Below are 15,610 nucleotides of genomic sequence, written 5' to 3'. Positions count from 1 at the left end.
AGAGCTCCATGAGAACCCGCTGTGTTTAACCAGCATTTCACATGCCAGACTCCTGCACCTCAGAGGCTTTCATGAGGCACTGGCAGTGATTCTCCCTGGCTGCCACATTCCCCTGAAATCCCACAGAATCCCCCACTCACTGGGCCAATCCCTGTCTTCCAGGGATTCTGTTCCTGCTGCACCAGCCCCTGTCCTGACAAACCCCAGGCCCCACCCAGCACATTCCCCAGCCCAACACCTACGCTTCTCCTGCACGTAGAGATACCCCTCCATGGTGTAGGGGCTGATGTTCTTGTGTTCATGGGGATTCTCCTTCATCTTCTTCATCAGAGCTTCCACCTCTGACCGTGTTCCCTCAAAGCGGTTTCTTGTCTGCAAATTAAACCAGGAATGTCCTCTCCAGGGCAGGGAGCCGTGCCTGGCTCTGCAGCACAGGGGGTCCCTGAGCCCTGTGGGGAATGGGACTGGGGAGCCCAGGGGCAGCCACAGGCCAGGTTTGTGTCCTGGGCCTGGATTTAAGCTAAAGCAAAAATATTACAATTGGCAAGGCCTTTCAGAATTTTAAGAGAGCTTACAAAAAGAGGGAGAGTGATTTTTGACATGGGTCAATAGTGATAGGACAAGGGAAATGGATTCAAACTAGAAGAGGAGAGATTTAGATTGGATATTAGGAAAGAATTCTTCCCTGTGAGGCCCTGGCACAGGGTGCCCAGAGCAGCTGTGGCTGCCCCTGGATCCCTGGCAGTGCCCAAGGCCAGGCTGGACAGGGCTGGAGCAGCCTGGGACAGGGGAAGGTGTCACTGCCATGGCAGGGGGTGGAATGAGATGAGCTTTAAGGTCCCTTCCAACCCAAACCAGGCTGGCATGCTGTGATTAAAATACACCAGAAGGTGAGGTGGCTCTGCCAGACACGAATAGCAATGGGCACGAGGCATGGTGACACCCCGGGCACAGGGACACCCCGGGCACAGGGACATCCCAGGGCACAGGGACATCCCAGGGCACAGGGACACCCCGGGCACAGGGACACACTCACATTCTGGATGCTGATTGTCAGCTCTGTCTTGAAATCGCTGAAGTCCTTTGCAAGCTCGTAGCCGTGGTGGTAGAATGTGAACAGCCCCTGCAGAAAGGCCAGCAGCTGCATTGGGGAGAAGCAAATGGAGATGGTCAGTGGAGACCCAGAGCTGCACCCAGAGCTGCTCTCTGAGGGGAGGGGGCCCTGCAGCCCCCCGGGGTGGAGGGGCTCCCTGGTGGGCCTCGGTGAGAGGGGCTGTGGGGTGAGGCTGGACCCCCCGGCCCTGCACTGCCAGGGCCCCCCAGGACCCCCTGTTTCACCACCAGCCCGGTTTTGTGCAGGCTGAGCCGGACTGAGAGCTCACTTACAGGTTCCACAAACTCAAACATCTTCCTCTCCTGGACCTCCTGCACCTTGAAGACGTATTCCAGGGACACCTCGTAGAAGTGCTGCCGAACCAGGTCCACCTGGCTGTCTGCCTGCAGAGGGGTTGGAGGGGAAACACGAGCTCAGGAACAACCAGAGCACTCCTGGCTCTGACAGGAACACCCCCAGGCAGAGCAAAGCCAGCCCCAGCCCCAGCCCCAGCTGGACACATGGCACTAAAACAATAAACATAAACCTGATCCACACCAGCACGCTCTTCCTTCGGCTGAGAAAAATGGGTGTGGTGACTCATGTTCTCACCTCCCCAACAGCTGGGTAGAAAACACACAGAAGAGATGAGAAAAATGGAAATCGCTGTGAACTTGGCAAGAAAAGGCAACTCTGCCTTTTTTGGAAAGTATTCCCCCTCGCCAGGGATGCCACACCCACATTTCACAACTCCACACCGAATCCTCTTTCTAAGGCAAGCCCTCCCTCGGTGGGGTCTGGGCCACACAAACCACGTACCCCCAGTGCCACGGGGGAACGGGAACCAGCACCGGGACTGGGAGCTGCTCCCAGCGGGCTGCAGGCTCCTCCTGCCCTCCCGCGGCAGCCGGGTCACGGGCGGGGTGGGAGATGCCACCAGATGGCACCAGCAGCCAGCGCTGCTCCAAGGCACTGCACGGCACCGGCGTCCCGCACACATCCCAACGGAATCCTGCACACATCCCAACAGAATTCCCAACAGAATCCCCAACAGAATCCCCAACAGAATCCTGCTCTGCATCCCGCACACATCCCGTACAGAATCCCGCACACATCCCAACAGAATCCTGCACACATCCCAACAGAATCCCGCACACATCCCAACAGAATCCTGCACACATCCCAACAGAATCCCCAACAGAATCCTGCACACATCCCAACAGAATCCCCAACAGAATCCCGAATCCCACACAGAACCCTGCTCTGCATCCCACCCAGAACCCCACTCCGTTTCCCACCTGTACCCCCATGGCACCTCCGGGCAGCCCCACAGGGCCGTGCTCTGCCCAGGGCACAGGATCACACCTCTGACAGCCACCAGTGGACCCTTCCCTCCACAGCCAGAACTCCTCCCGTGCCCCATATCAGAACCTCAAACACAAACTGAACCAAGGGCTCAGAGGGTCATTTAAAAGGCACCACTCCCTGAGACACGTGGGTGTTTCCACATGGGAAGTTATTTACAAAGCCCAAGGACGAGGCTGGCTGGCAGCACCCCTGCAATTCTGAGCCCCCTCAGCCCTGATTTGCTGGAGGATGCTCACCTGCCACAGGTATTTCTGCTCTCGAGTCCCCAGCCCTGCTGGGCACGGTCCCACCACCCGGGCACAGGAGCCCCATGCCCACCAGTGCCCCCAGTAAGGGATCAGCAGCACACCAGCACCATGCCCAAAGGCAAGGACACACAACCCAGCTCTGGGCCAGCACAGGGAATTCCAGACTTGAAGGAAGTGACTGAAAACTCAGCATCCAGCAGGAGCACTTGTCACCATAGCCAGCCACGTCCTGAATCACTGATGGCTCTGAGAGAGTTTAAGGCACTAAGCCTGATCCCTCCTCCCCTGGAGCACAAAGCAGAGAGCCACTTGCAGAGGAGACCAGACATCCATGATTTGTGCTGGCACATGGGAAGCCTGCAGCAGAACCAGTTCCTTTCTGTTACACTCTTTAATTATAAACCCTCTCTCCTTTTTGACTGCTATCCATTTTGGGATCTCTCTGATTTACTCACCAAGACAGCTCTGTATCCTTTCATTACAGGAAAAGGGGAAAACCCAGCACCCATAGCCAGAATGAGGGGAAAAAATGAGTTTACAGCCAGGAGAACCATTGTTATAAGCTGTGTGAGGCATTCCAAAAGCTCTCCACAGTCTCAGCCAGACATAGAAACTCAGATGCTCTCACCTCCTGAAGCTGGGATTCTTTCTTCTTGGAAGACAAGTTCAAGTGCTTTTCTAGGACACCACAGTATTTCTCAGTCTCCTTGTCGTATTTCTTTTTGGCATCCTACAGAACAGAGCAGAAAGTGTGACACTGAACACAAGGGCCCAGAGCAGCTGTGCCAGCATCCCTGTGGCACCGGGCAGGGTGGCAGTGCCAGGTGGGAGCGGACATGAGGCAGGACCTGGGAGCAGGTGAGGCTGCTTTTACCTGCCAGCATCAGGCAGCTCCAGGAAAGCAGCTTCTGCTGCCAAAACCCAAGGCTTGAGGGAACCCCTCCTCCACTCCTGGGGCCCAGTGCTTGGTAAAACATCCAGGTCCAAAAACAACAGTGAGGAAAGTGCTTTCTGAGCAGAACAGGGTCACAACTCCACACCTTGCAGAGCCTCTCCCCCGTGTCACCCGGGACAGTGACACAGTGACACAGTGCCTCGGCCGTTTGTGGCAGGAGCATTAAGGATGCCAACTGCACTTTCCTTTGCACCTCTCGTCCCAGCCTGGCCACCCCAGCACGCCAGGCCCAATCTGTGCAGCAGCTGCTCCCAGCAGGGCCCCCCTGGAGGGCTCCTCTGTGCTTTGTCTGCAGCTGCACCCACCGGGGCTGGGCACTGCTGCCATGCGAGCGCGGCCCCGGCGCTGGCACGAGCTGCCCACAGGCAGCAGCAGGTTGTTATAACAACAGGGGAGCCACAGACAGTGGTTTTCATTTCTGAACAAAGGCAGGAAAGAAAGAGGGGGGCCAGGCTGTCTCAGGGCCACCCTCAGCCCCACCGGCACTTCCCCGTCCTGCCAGGAGCGTCGGAGTTCCCTTGCAGCCCTCAGCGATGCTTTGGGGTGGGGAGTGCGGGCTGGGGAACTCAGGACAATGTGAGCCCCTCCAAGAAAATCCTAATTCTTCCTTGGAGTGAGGAGAAGAGCTCACTTCAGCTGGCATGCAGTTTTTTGCCCTTGGCACACTATTTGGTTGTGGGTGAACTCGGACGCTGAGGCAGTTCCCAGGAGCTGGATCGCCCCGTGCCCATCCCACAGCAGCACTCTGCCTCCTGCATGCCCAAGCCCACCCTGCAGTGTGCCAGGCCCTGGCCAGCTCCAGCGCAGTGGCTGTGTTACCTTGGCAGCCCCAATCTGCTCCTTGCGGAACTTCTCCAGCGGCGTGATCAGCACCTCGCTGGCGTTCTCGATCTGGGGGCAAAGACAGGCACAGCTCAGCTGTGCTGCACAGCCTTGGCCATGGAAACCCCCCCACAGCCCCCACACACCCACAGGCTTCACCCCTCTGTCCCTGCAAACCTGGGAGCCCCCCAGCCCCCCCGGCCACTCTCCAACAGCAAGAGCCCACTCCTGGTGCTCTTCAAGTGTTTCCAACCCTCTCCTTCCTCTGCCCTCCCCTGCAGCTCCACCCCGGGCGAGGGAAGGAGCACGGGGGCTGGCAGTCAGTGTCCCCAGGGTGTCCCAGTGCCACCACCCCCTGCTCCCGGGACCCCTGGGGCCGTACCATGCGCATCCGCTCGTCCTCCAGGTTCCGCAGCACCGTGGCAAACTCCTGCAGAGACTTGGCTGGAAGGGACACAGGCAGCATTTAACATTCAACTTCTAAAGACACAAACTGCACAGAGGGGTTTTATCTGTCTGCGTTTTGGGCAGGGGTTGGGGTTTTCATTATCTTTGCTCTCTCCTAGAAAGAAGCAACTGGCAGTGAGCATACCCAGGACCAGAGAGGAACATCCTCAGCTCCAACCTGCCCTGCCCAACTTCATCAACCAGCCCCAGAGCCCAGCCCTGGCCTCCAGCCATGCCCAGCACACGAGGGGCAGCTCCCCAGCACGGGCACAGCACCAGGGAGACCTGGAAGAGGAGCTGTTTCTGTGGAGACTGCACAAATAAACAAGCAAAGTTAAATCAGGGCTAAAGCTTCTTTGCTCTCCTGGCTCCAGACGATGTGCACAATAAGCTCTAAAAGTTCAGCTGGGGCAGGAGCAGGATAAGAGAGGAAGGGGCTGAAGCCACTGTGCCAGGAGAAGCTCCGTGGCAGAACCAGGCTTAGTTCAGGGAGCGTTGCCAGGCTGGGCTCTGCTGATCCCCTCAAGCACAGGATCCTGGGCTCCAGCAGCGAGGCTGCTGCTCCTCTGCTTCAGAGCACAGCCCCCTGCAGTGTATCCAGCCACAACCACCTCCAGATTCTCCTCTCCAGTGCAAAACATCCAGCTGAGATGGTTTCAGATACGGGCAATCTTCTCCCTTTCCTTTCGGGCAGGGACAGATCCCCTGGGGAAGGCTTTGCTGCTGCTGAACCAGGAGGAACATGCCGTTTGCAGGGAGCACCCAGACAGATTCCAGCCCCCTTGGTGTCCCTGTGTGCTCCCTGCTGGGGCTGGGCTGTGGCTCCAGGAGCTCCAGGACTCACCTATGCAGATCTCATCGTCCGTCTCGGCGTCGCCGATGCAGCGGAATTTGAACTCGTTGAGGGAATCCGCGAACTTGCGCTTGGCGGCCGACAGGTCTGGGAGAGCAGGAAAAGGGGGAAAAGGGGGTGTTACAGGTGGGAGAGTTCCCCCAGCAGAGGAGCAGGCAGACACACAATCCCAGCCAGGAAATACCCACAGAGAGACCTGTCCCAGGGACTCCTGGCAGCAGAGAAACCCCAGAGCGCTGCCCTTCTGCACCCACCCCAGGGACAGGGCTCTGTGGGGTCCCTGTCAGCACCCCCAAAATCCCCTACAGGAGATGAAACCTCAAATCACCAAAAGAGCCACCCCAGAGCTCAGAGCTAGAGCCACAGGGCAGCAGCAAATGGTGACACACAGTGACAGTGCCCCCAAGAGAGGCACCCCTGCCGTGCTCCTGTCCTGCTGAGGGAAGGCAGCAGCACAGAGCTTTCCTGCTCCCCAAGCTGCACATTCTCTCCAAGATCTGGATCCTATTAAGTTCTTACTGGCAGTGACCTGAGTGGATCCAGGACTGGCTTTTCAGACCAGCCCTGTTAACCTGGCACACGCAGACAGCCCCGGGCACCGTGTGGCTGCCAGTGCTGCCGCTGTGAGGAAGACACAGTGTCCACTGCCCTGTGCATTTCTCCCCTCAAAGCCCAAAATTCCATGGGTTTTTCCCTTTCCCAGCACCAGTGGAAAATGTGTGTGCACGCAAAGGCCATTTCCTCCTCTCAGACACCAAGAGCCAAGAGATAACCACACCGGAGTCCGGGTGTTTTGCTTCCCCCATGGGATACGGGAGTTGGCAACTTTCTCCAAGCATTAAAGCTGTTTTCCCAGTATCGCTGCTGACAGCCCTGGGGTTAATCCTGCCCTGCTCAGCCCCGGCTGCCTTCACACAACTGCCTCCTAAGGCAGCAGGAAATCACCCTGCCAAGGCAGGCAGGGACAGGGGAATCCATGGGATTTTCCCAGTGGAAAAGTACAGAGGGGGTTTCTTCAAGGAGAAGGTTCACACGTAACAGGATTTGCACTTTGCTCCCTGGAGGATGGAACCAGCATGGCTTTTACACCCTTCATGTGCCTGCAGCTGCTGGGAGTCTCCACTGGCACCTACAGAAACAAGACGTGTTTTTTGGGGAAGCTTCCCAGGCGCTCCTGGGCAGGGTTGAGAAGAGGGGCTCAGGAGGGTGGGAGGGTTTGTTCCAGCTCAGCACAGGGCTGAGCAAAGGGCACTGGGACAGCCCCGTGCAGCTCTCCCTGCTCCCTTCCACTGCCCGTGCCGTTGTCAGCAGCAGAGCAGGCTCCTTCCCTCGCCAGGGCTTGCTGGAGCAGCCACGGGGCTCGGGCACTCTCACCCAGTCCCTCCTGCCTGCCCTGGAATAACCACAAAGATGATATTAATGACTGGAGGAGCCATTTCCTCTCCCCCAGCCCCCTGAGCCCCTGGCCACATTCCATGTGCCATGTCCCCCCCTGAGGCAGGCCTGATGTGACAGCCCTGGTGCCACCACTGCTGGGCAGGGCCCCAGAGCTGGAGGCTGCTGCAGCACAGGAGAACACCTGGGGGGAGCTGAGGTCCCCAGCCCAGCCAGGGAACCCTCTCCAGCTCCACCTCTGCTCCACCTGAGCGTGAGGAGCAGGTCAGGGCTCTGGGCCCAGGCACGAGGCACAGCAAAGCCAAGCAGCCTCTGGAGCCAGCAGCACTGGCAGCAAAGACCCACAGTGCTCGTAAACAGGCAAGGGGAGAGGGAGATAACTCCTGCAGTGACAGCGATAAAGGATAAAATTAGCAGCAGGCTCGGCCAGAGAAGGACAGAGGGGCACCCATGCCCACCCTGTGGGGCCCCATCGTCCCCCCTGGGCCACTGTCAGGCCCACCCATGCCCCAGCACCCTTCTTCATAAAGCTGGAACCCCTCAAGTACATTTTGGGACAGCACTCCTGCAGGAAGCAGGAAGGCACAGGGAGAACAGGGCAGCCCCTCGATGAGCCTCAGCTCCTGAGGGTTCTTCCTCCCCAGGGCTGGGAACAAGCAAACCCAAAATCCTGCAAAGGCTCAACAGAATCTGCTGCCTCCTCTCACGCACGAGCAAAACCACCTGGACACTGCACAAGAGTCACACCAGGGCTGCACCAAGGGCTGGCAAGTGTTCCTTCCAAGTTCTCTGCTGGCTTGATCAGTCAACCACAGCATCAGGGAAAACCACCTCAAAAAGCCTGAAAAATCCTCCTACCTGAGCAACACAAGCAGCTCAGGTTGCAGTTATCGTCATCATCATCATCATCATCATCATCATCATCATCATCATCATCATCATCATCATCACCACCTCCCATGGCTCCCTCTTCCCACCTGGGCTGGTGAGGATGGGACAATTCCTTCGGGAAAGTCCCCTTGACAGAAAAGTGGCACACACAAGCCCACCTGCACAGCTACAGTAACCAAGGACCTAAATAAAATGTCCTTTTAAAAGTAATGTATCCTCCCCATCCACTGCATCCTCCCCATCCACCTCAGAACAGCAGGAAGGGGGAGGCTCCCAGCAGGTCGGAGGCTGCAGCCTCTCGTGGAGGCAGCCTGGGATCTCCCCTTTGCCTGTCCCTGCTCCCTCACACCCAGCAGGGCTCACCCCACTCTCCTCCTCCCTCTGCAGCCAGAGGCTGAACTCCATCCCAGCCACACACCTCCAGCTCCAGGGCTCCCTCCAAACCTGGCTGAAGGGACCTTCTGCAGCCCCCAGGAATCCTGCAAGGGATCAGCAGCAGGGGAGCCCTCGTGCTCCCCGTGTCGTCCCTCCTCCTCCTCCTCCTCCTCAGCCATGGAGTTCAGGCTTTCTGGGAAGAGCTTGGTGTTACTGTAAGGAGACTCAAGTGGCTGCTTTCGACACAAAAAGCCTCTTCCAAAGGAATTTGGAACTACTGAAGAGGGCTGCAGAAGGAAGTGTCATGATTCCCAACCCTCCCCCATGAGTGCAGCACCCCGGGCACGCTGGGGGTGACCCCAGCTCTGCAGGCAGCACCCAGAAACAACGGGGGGGACACCGAGGGGAACCACAGCACAATGAGATGGCAGGATGACAAATGTCCCCCCTGCCTGGTCTTGTGTTGGAAAGATCAGGTCAGCAGGGAAAAGTGAAACTGCTGGCTCAGGGGTGGGGGCTCTCCCCAGAGCTGACTCTGTAGCCCGTTTGCTATGTAAGCTGGAGAGAGAAAAAAGCTCTGGCTCAGCTGGGACAGGGGCAGGGCCAGCAGGGTGGGTGGCTCAGGTTAAAGGCAAACCTGCTGCTGAGTCTGGCCAGGAAGGGTTAATGCTGCTACAAAGGGGGAGCAGAGGATGCTGCAAGGCAAGCTCCGGGCTCTGCCAGAGGCTGTGCTCACACAGAACTGGATTTCTACACTTCCTGCAAAGAAAACTGCTTAATAGCCTATATTTAATGTTCAAGTGGACAACAGGAACTGAGACTCCTGCCCCTTCCTTCCCCTGCAGCAAAGAACAGCAGGAACAGCAGGCTCAGGCTGTCTGTCCCCTGCAAGCCCTGGAGGGGGACAGGAGGGCAGTGCCAGCCCCCAGCAGCCCCTCTGCCCCAAGCAGGGCACACCTGGGGGTCACCACTCACAGCCCTCGTTTGGCTGCAGGGAGCAGGACACAGCACCTGCCCCTCCACAGCCCCACAGCCCCCCGGCCATGCAGCCAGCACGGAACAGCCCCAGGGCCAGCCAGGGTGGGTAATCCAGGCAAGAGCCGCTCTAATCAGCAGCCAAACCAGGATTACAGCCTGCCAAGGGTGCTTAGAAAGCAGCAATATGGTGTCTGTCCCCACAGCCAGCCAGGGCTGCAGCACAACACCCCTTTGTGAGGCCACACACAACCCTCCTGCAGCTCAGGGAGACCCAGGAAGGGGCTTTGGGAAAGGTCAGGGCTGGGAATGGCCAGCTGGGCCATGGATTCATGTGAACACTCTGCGTGGGACACTCATCCAACCTGGCCCTGCAGTTCGTGCAGGAATCCAGCAACAAGAACCTCATGCCTAAAACAGCGTTTGCAGCTGCCAGTTTGGAGTTTTACCCACGCAGCCCCAGCCCTTGCAGCACTGGGATCAGCACCAAGCGTCAGGGCAGCATCATGAAACGCTTCATTTGCTCCAGAAGGTTTAAATCCCCTCTCTGAGCTTCCCAGCAAGGTCAGCAAAGCCCTGCTCCCCTGAGACAACGCGGTCCTCCGGGCCTGGCCCAGTCCCAGAGTCACTTCCACACAGAATTAACCCTGATTTGTTTATTAAACAACTTCTCCACCAGGTGGCTGGAGTTAATCTGTGATTTAGGATGCAATGGCAGCTGCTGGCAGGTTCCCCTCTGAATCATCATGAGCAAACATATAAAAGCAGATGGGCAGAGCCCACCCCACCTCCGGCACAGCTTCTGCCGTCATGTTCTGCACAGAAGCCCGTGGAGAGGCTGCCACGGCCTGGCACACGCCAGAGATGGAGGTTAGAGGGTGCCAAAGACAGCCAGGTGACCCCAAGGAGCAGGGCCATGGGCACAGTCCCTGCAGCCACCCCAGGCAGGACCCCCAGGGCAGGGAGAGCATCGCTGACATGGCCCCACAGCTCCCCAGACCCATTTTGGTGCCCTTTGCACACACACAGCCTCCAGCTGAGCCCTGTCTCAGCAGCACACCCAGGGAGGCCAAACCCCACCACTTCACTCTTCCCACGGAAAGTTTACAAACACACATTCCCCAGAAACCACGCTCCAGGCAAAAAACCCAGAACCGCTCAGATGCGCTACGGCGCCAAACAACCTGGAGCTGCATCCCAGACACCCCAAGAGCGCAGGTCCAGGAGGTGCCAGAGCTCTGGCTGAGCCTTGCCCTGCAGCCAGGGGAGGCTGGGCCCTGCTGCCAGCCTGGCATCCCTGCCTGCCTGCATTCCCACACTCCGTGCTCCGTACGGCAGAGCCTGCCCCGGGACAGAGGACCCTTTGTGGGCTGAATGGCACCATTGAGCAGCCCCGAACAGCAGATCACACTGGAGCAACACGCTCAAGACATGGATTATTTCCGTGGTGTGTGAAGAGATAAAGGTTCTGCGCTTCTTGAAAAACAAAGTTATCCCTTGGAAGGGCTGCACAGCTAAAATTATCCCCCGCTGCCCACCCGCCCAGCACCGCGGCCACGTCATCCTGCCACCCCCAAATCAATAATACTCAGACTTATCTTGGCAGCTTTGCCAGGCCGGGATGTTTTTGCAAAGCTTCCCGATACTCCTGATGGAAGGCACTGGAGATCCAAGGGAAATGAAGCCCCAAGGACCATCGGAGCCCAAGCTGCCAGTCCAGCGTGCCCAGTGTGTGACATCCTGCAGCAGGGCCAGGGTGCAGCAGCACCAAGGCAAGAAGCCACTTCCCTCAACTCCCACTGCTCCAGCCACTCTCCTGCTCTCCCCTGGTTTGAGGGAGTTGATGGTCAGCTGGAACCCTCACACTCCTGCCCCACTTATCAACCATGAATCAGCCCTGGACTTCCTTGGGCTCTGGAGCCCTGAGCCCAGTGCTGAGCCTGCTCTGCCACAGAGGCAGAGGTCTCACAGCCTCTCTCCATCCTTCCTGTTCAGCTTTTCTTAGCGCTTGCCCATCATGCCATATTGCAACAAAGCCCCTTTCGTGAGTCAGATCTTTTCTGAGTGCCTGAGGCACTGCAGAAGCCCAGCTCATGCAAAGAGCTCTGCCTTCCTCCCTCAGAGCCTCACCAGGGCTGGGACACTGGGGGAGAAACTGGTGCAGGCACCAGGGATGGGTTAACGACACAGCTGATGAAGTGTCCCTGACACAGTGAACAAAGTGCCCCTCACCAAGGGATTTCAGCATGAGAACCACCAAGCAACGACCTCCCCATCCCACCAGGAATGGAAGACTTGGGAGACTCCCACCTGTCCCTCATGGAAACCCTGGATGATGCTCTCCGCTTGCCCAAACAGGACTTTTCAGCAGGAACCACTCCACAGTGAAGTGCTCTGTGCCCAGCACAGTCTGGCCCTGCCCCAGCTCTGCATTAATCAGGTTATTTTAACGAGCTGCAGCAGCTCTTGACTCAGAGACCACAGCGGGGAGAGTGGCCAGAGGAGGTGATGCTGGTGGGGCAAAGGGCAGCAATGGCAGATGGAGTGAGCAGGCACTGCCTGTGTGTGCAGACACAGGTGCCAGGCAGCACAGCCTGCCCTGCCTGCAGCCAGCCAGGAAACAAAACCCAGGAATGATGTAAACGACCCCCGGAAAGGCTTCCCATTCCTGGAGAGCCTGAGGAGACAGATGTCTGCAGCTGCAGGGAGGCACAGCCTGACAGAGCCCTCGCTCCCAGCAAGGAGCAGTGGGCTCAGAGAAACCCGGGGCTGCCAGAGCCCTCCTGGCAGCACTGGCAACCACCACACAGCCCCAGGACAGCCCTGGAAGACAAGGGGCCCAAAGGCAGGTCCCACCACCCTGGCAGGCAGCTCCAGGCTGACCAGCACCGTGCAGAGAACCAGCACAACCCCCAGCAGCGAGCAGAGCCCTTGGTGACCCGTGCCCAGGGGGCCTCCTGGTGCTCTGCACGATGGCAACACCCCAGTGCTGCCACAGCCCCCAGAGCATCCCTGCCTAGAGCTCCTGGAGGGGCACAGCCCCTCTGCCCCCCAGCACAGGCAGCACCCCCGGATGCCATCCCTGCTCTCTTGCGCTGGACACAGAGCGTGCACTTAGCAGCAAAACAAAACAAAACGAGATTTCTCCACTTCCCCACCCAGCTCCCACGTCTGGCACTTTTCCCTGTGCTTATTTTTGTTCACATCCTGGTGTTGTTTTATGGCAGAACCCCCCGGCCCGTCCCAACCTGCAGCCACAGGGTTTGCCGGGCAGGGAGCCAGACATCAGAGCAACAGGAGCTCAGGTGGGAGCAGGCAAGGTGTCCCAATAAAATCCAGTGTAAATATTCACCACTCCAGCACAGAGGAGGGATGCATCCAAACAGCAAACACAGGCGACAGCTTAAGTGCCTGGAAAACATGAGGGACACGGTAATGAAATGGAAAATTACCACCGCGGCTGGCATTTCCACGGGCAGCACCAGAGCAATGTGAGGAAGCAGCATGGAAAATCCCTGTGTCCCAACCAGGCAGGGATCTGGGCACAGCGCTGGCTCACGAGGGATGTCAGACCTGCTGAGCACAGCTGTACCACTGCACCGAGTGCCTGACCCTCAAACCCCAATCCCTGAGCACGATTCCCAAAACAAGGATTTTCAATAGGGCATTCCCCCTCACCTGCACACTGCCCCACTGCCACTGCTCCAGACATGTCTTGTAAATGCCTCCAGCCTTACACCTGTGAGTAAAGTGCCTCCAAGGGCAGGATGGAAATGCTGTGTTTTACTCAGAGCTCCCCATTGCCCCCAGCTCCCTCACCGGGGAGTGCAGGTCAATCCCTATTAGCATAACACTGCTCCAATAATTGTAGCTTCTCCTCCAAGCCTTCTCCTCAGAGTGCCAGGGAAGGTTCAGGTTGGGCATCAGGAGAAATTTCTTCCTGGAAAGAATGGCCAGGCTTTGGAAGGGGCTGCCCAGGGAGGTGGTGGAGCCCCCATGCCTCCCCCTTCCTCAGGGAAGGACTGGATGTGGCACTCAGTGCTCTGGGCTGGTTGACAAGATGGTGATGGGTCACAGGTTGGACTTGATAATCTTGGAGGTCATTTCCACCCTCAATCATTGTGTAACTCTGTGATTCCTCTCCAAACCCTGGCACGACCCACAGGAAGGCTGCAGATGACTTTACCCTTGATACCACAATATTTCATCGACTGGAGCCTGGAATCACATTTCATTAGGACAGAATGCCCTGCCTGAGACAGCTAATCGATTTAGAGGACACTAATCCAGAAGAAATTTGCTCCTGACCCAGGCAATGCCCATTAGTGGAGCAGAAGGGGGTCTGGCAGGGAGGGCACTCCCTGCACGGGGGGGCTGTGGCAGAGCCCCTGCCAGACACCCAGACTGCCTCAGGCACTGGCCCCGCTTCTGGATTAGCTTGTTATTAAATCTAATTAGTTCATAGGTGGGCCACAGGGAGCCCACTTGATTTCTCAAGGGGCAGCACCAAAGCATTGGGGTCCCCAGGGGACGATGAGCCCAGAGACCCCCGTGCCCCAGGCCCTGTCCCTGCGGGCAGGACAGCCCTCCCTGGCACACCCCAGCCAGGCCATGGCACGGGGGAGGGTCCCCCTGGCTCCCCTCTCTTGTCCCCACCCCAGAGGAGCAGCTCTCGCCCACAGGCAGGGCAGGGAAGCGGGGTCAGCTCCCAGCCCCTCCAGGAGCTGCTCTGCACAACCTCCTTCCTTCTCCTCCCAAGGAGCCTGCGGAAATCCTTTTGTCGCCGGTGCTCCTCCACCTCAGCTGTAAGAACAGGAAAAATCCCACTGTGCTCGCAGGAACATCAGTGGCAATGAGTCAATTTTTCCTGCTTCGGCAGGAAAAGAGAAATATAAATTAAAATCTCCAGCAGAGCATAGAAGCACGCAGGGTGAGAACAGGGATGCACAGCCCAGGGCGCAGCACAGAACCATGGAATGGTTTAGGTGGGAAAAACCCTCTAAGAGTCTCATGTCCTGCTGTTCCCCCTGCACTGCCAAAGCCAACACAGAGCATTGTCCTCATCTGTAAAACCCCTCCAGGAATGGTGACTCCACCACTACCCTGGGTAGCCTGTTCCAGTATCTGACCACCCTTTCCAGGAAGAAACCACTGCCTTTAACCTGGGCTTTCCCCCGGGATTCGTGGGAGAGACACCCAACGCTGTGCTCTGCAATGGTTGGGATTTTTTGTAAAACATTGCTTAGCAACCAGCTCAGCGAGGGCATCGCTCTGGACAGACGCTGCTTCAGCGAGAAAAAGAATAAAAACCAGCAAAGGCCGTACCAGGCAGCGTGGGGAAAGGCACACGCCAGCTCTTTTCACAGGTCACTTGTCCCAGAACCCTTCACACGTCACTCGCTGCGGACCATGGAATCCCAGACTGGTTTGGGTTGGAAGGGATCTTAAAGCTCCTCTCATTCCACCCGTTGCCATGGGCAGGGACACTTTCCCCTGTCCCAGGTTGCTGAGGGTGCAGACTGTGGGGAAGGCTGAGGTGGCAGCAGCCAGCCCTTGGCTGTCCCTCAGTCCCAGCGCTGGCACAGGCCCCGCGCGCGGCGGTGCCGCCGCTCCGCGTGCCACAGCCAGATGGTCCGGAGGCTGCCGTGCCTCCCACCAGCCAGAAACCCGCCTGGCACCGCACACACACATCCCCTTCCCCCTCGGCGCCGTGGTCCCACCCGCAGAGCATCCCCAGCACACCCCTGGAGCACTAGGAACCGAGAGAGGAGCACAGCTCCCGGCTCCTCCGAGCCACGCTCCGGAGCATCCTTGCCATGAACAGCTGGGCTGATGCCCTAAAGATCCGCCCTTGTCAGGGGCTCATGGGCCCAGGGCTGGCAGCACTCACACGGAGCAGGTGGATGCACCTTTGGCATGGGGAGAGCACCAGGAAAAGAGGGCAAACATCCCTGTCCCAGGCAAACATCCCTGTCCCCGAGGAAAACATCCCTGTCCCCGGGGAAAACATCCCTGTCCCCGGGGAAAACATCCCTGTCCCCACGGCGCGGTGACAGCGCTCGCGTGCCCGGCGGAGGAGGAGGGGATGATTCACAGCAGAGTGAACAAGCTGTGCAGGTTCCCTCCGAGCTCCCCCTCGCTCTGCCTCCCTCCCACCCACCACGGTCACGCTACAGCTACTCATCCCA

The 15,610-nt window shown here is 58.2% G+C and overlaps 1 protein-coding gene across 2 annotated transcripts in view; it reads right to left on the bottom strand.

Annotated features, from left to right (window-relative positions):
• ARHGAP26 (Rho GTPase activating protein 26) overlaps positions 1 to 15,610 on the bottom strand; it is a 103,680-nt gene that overhangs the window by 80,022 nt on the left and 8,048 nt on the right. For both annotated transcript variants that reach the window (XM_063413947.1, XM_063413946.1), the window contains exons 2-8: positions 5,778 to 5,873; positions 4,869 to 4,930; positions 4,484 to 4,555; positions 3,338 to 3,439; positions 1,387 to 1,497; positions 1,037 to 1,141; positions 243 to 372 (exon numbers count right to left, since the gene is read on the bottom strand). In XM_063413947.1, coding sequence (XP_063270017.1) covers positions 243 to 372; positions 1,037 to 1,141; positions 1,387 to 1,497; positions 3,338 to 3,439; positions 4,484 to 4,555; positions 4,869 to 4,930; positions 5,778 to 5,873 — 678 coding nt within the window. The remainder of the gene's footprint in view (positions 1 to 242; positions 373 to 1,036; positions 1,142 to 1,386; positions 1,498 to 3,337; positions 3,440 to 4,483; positions 4,556 to 4,868; positions 4,931 to 5,777; positions 5,874 to 15,610) is intronic.

This window comes from Prinia subflava, chromosome 16, assembly GCF_021018805.1.
Source record: "Prinia subflava isolate CZ2003 ecotype Zambia chromosome 16, Cam_Psub_1.2, whole genome shotgun sequence".
Taxonomy (NCBI): domain Eukaryota; kingdom Metazoa; phylum Chordata; class Aves; order Passeriformes; family Cisticolidae; genus Prinia; species Prinia subflava.
The sequence above is the reverse complement of the archived record's forward strand: the minus strand, read 5'-3'. Positions and strand labels throughout refer to the sequence as shown.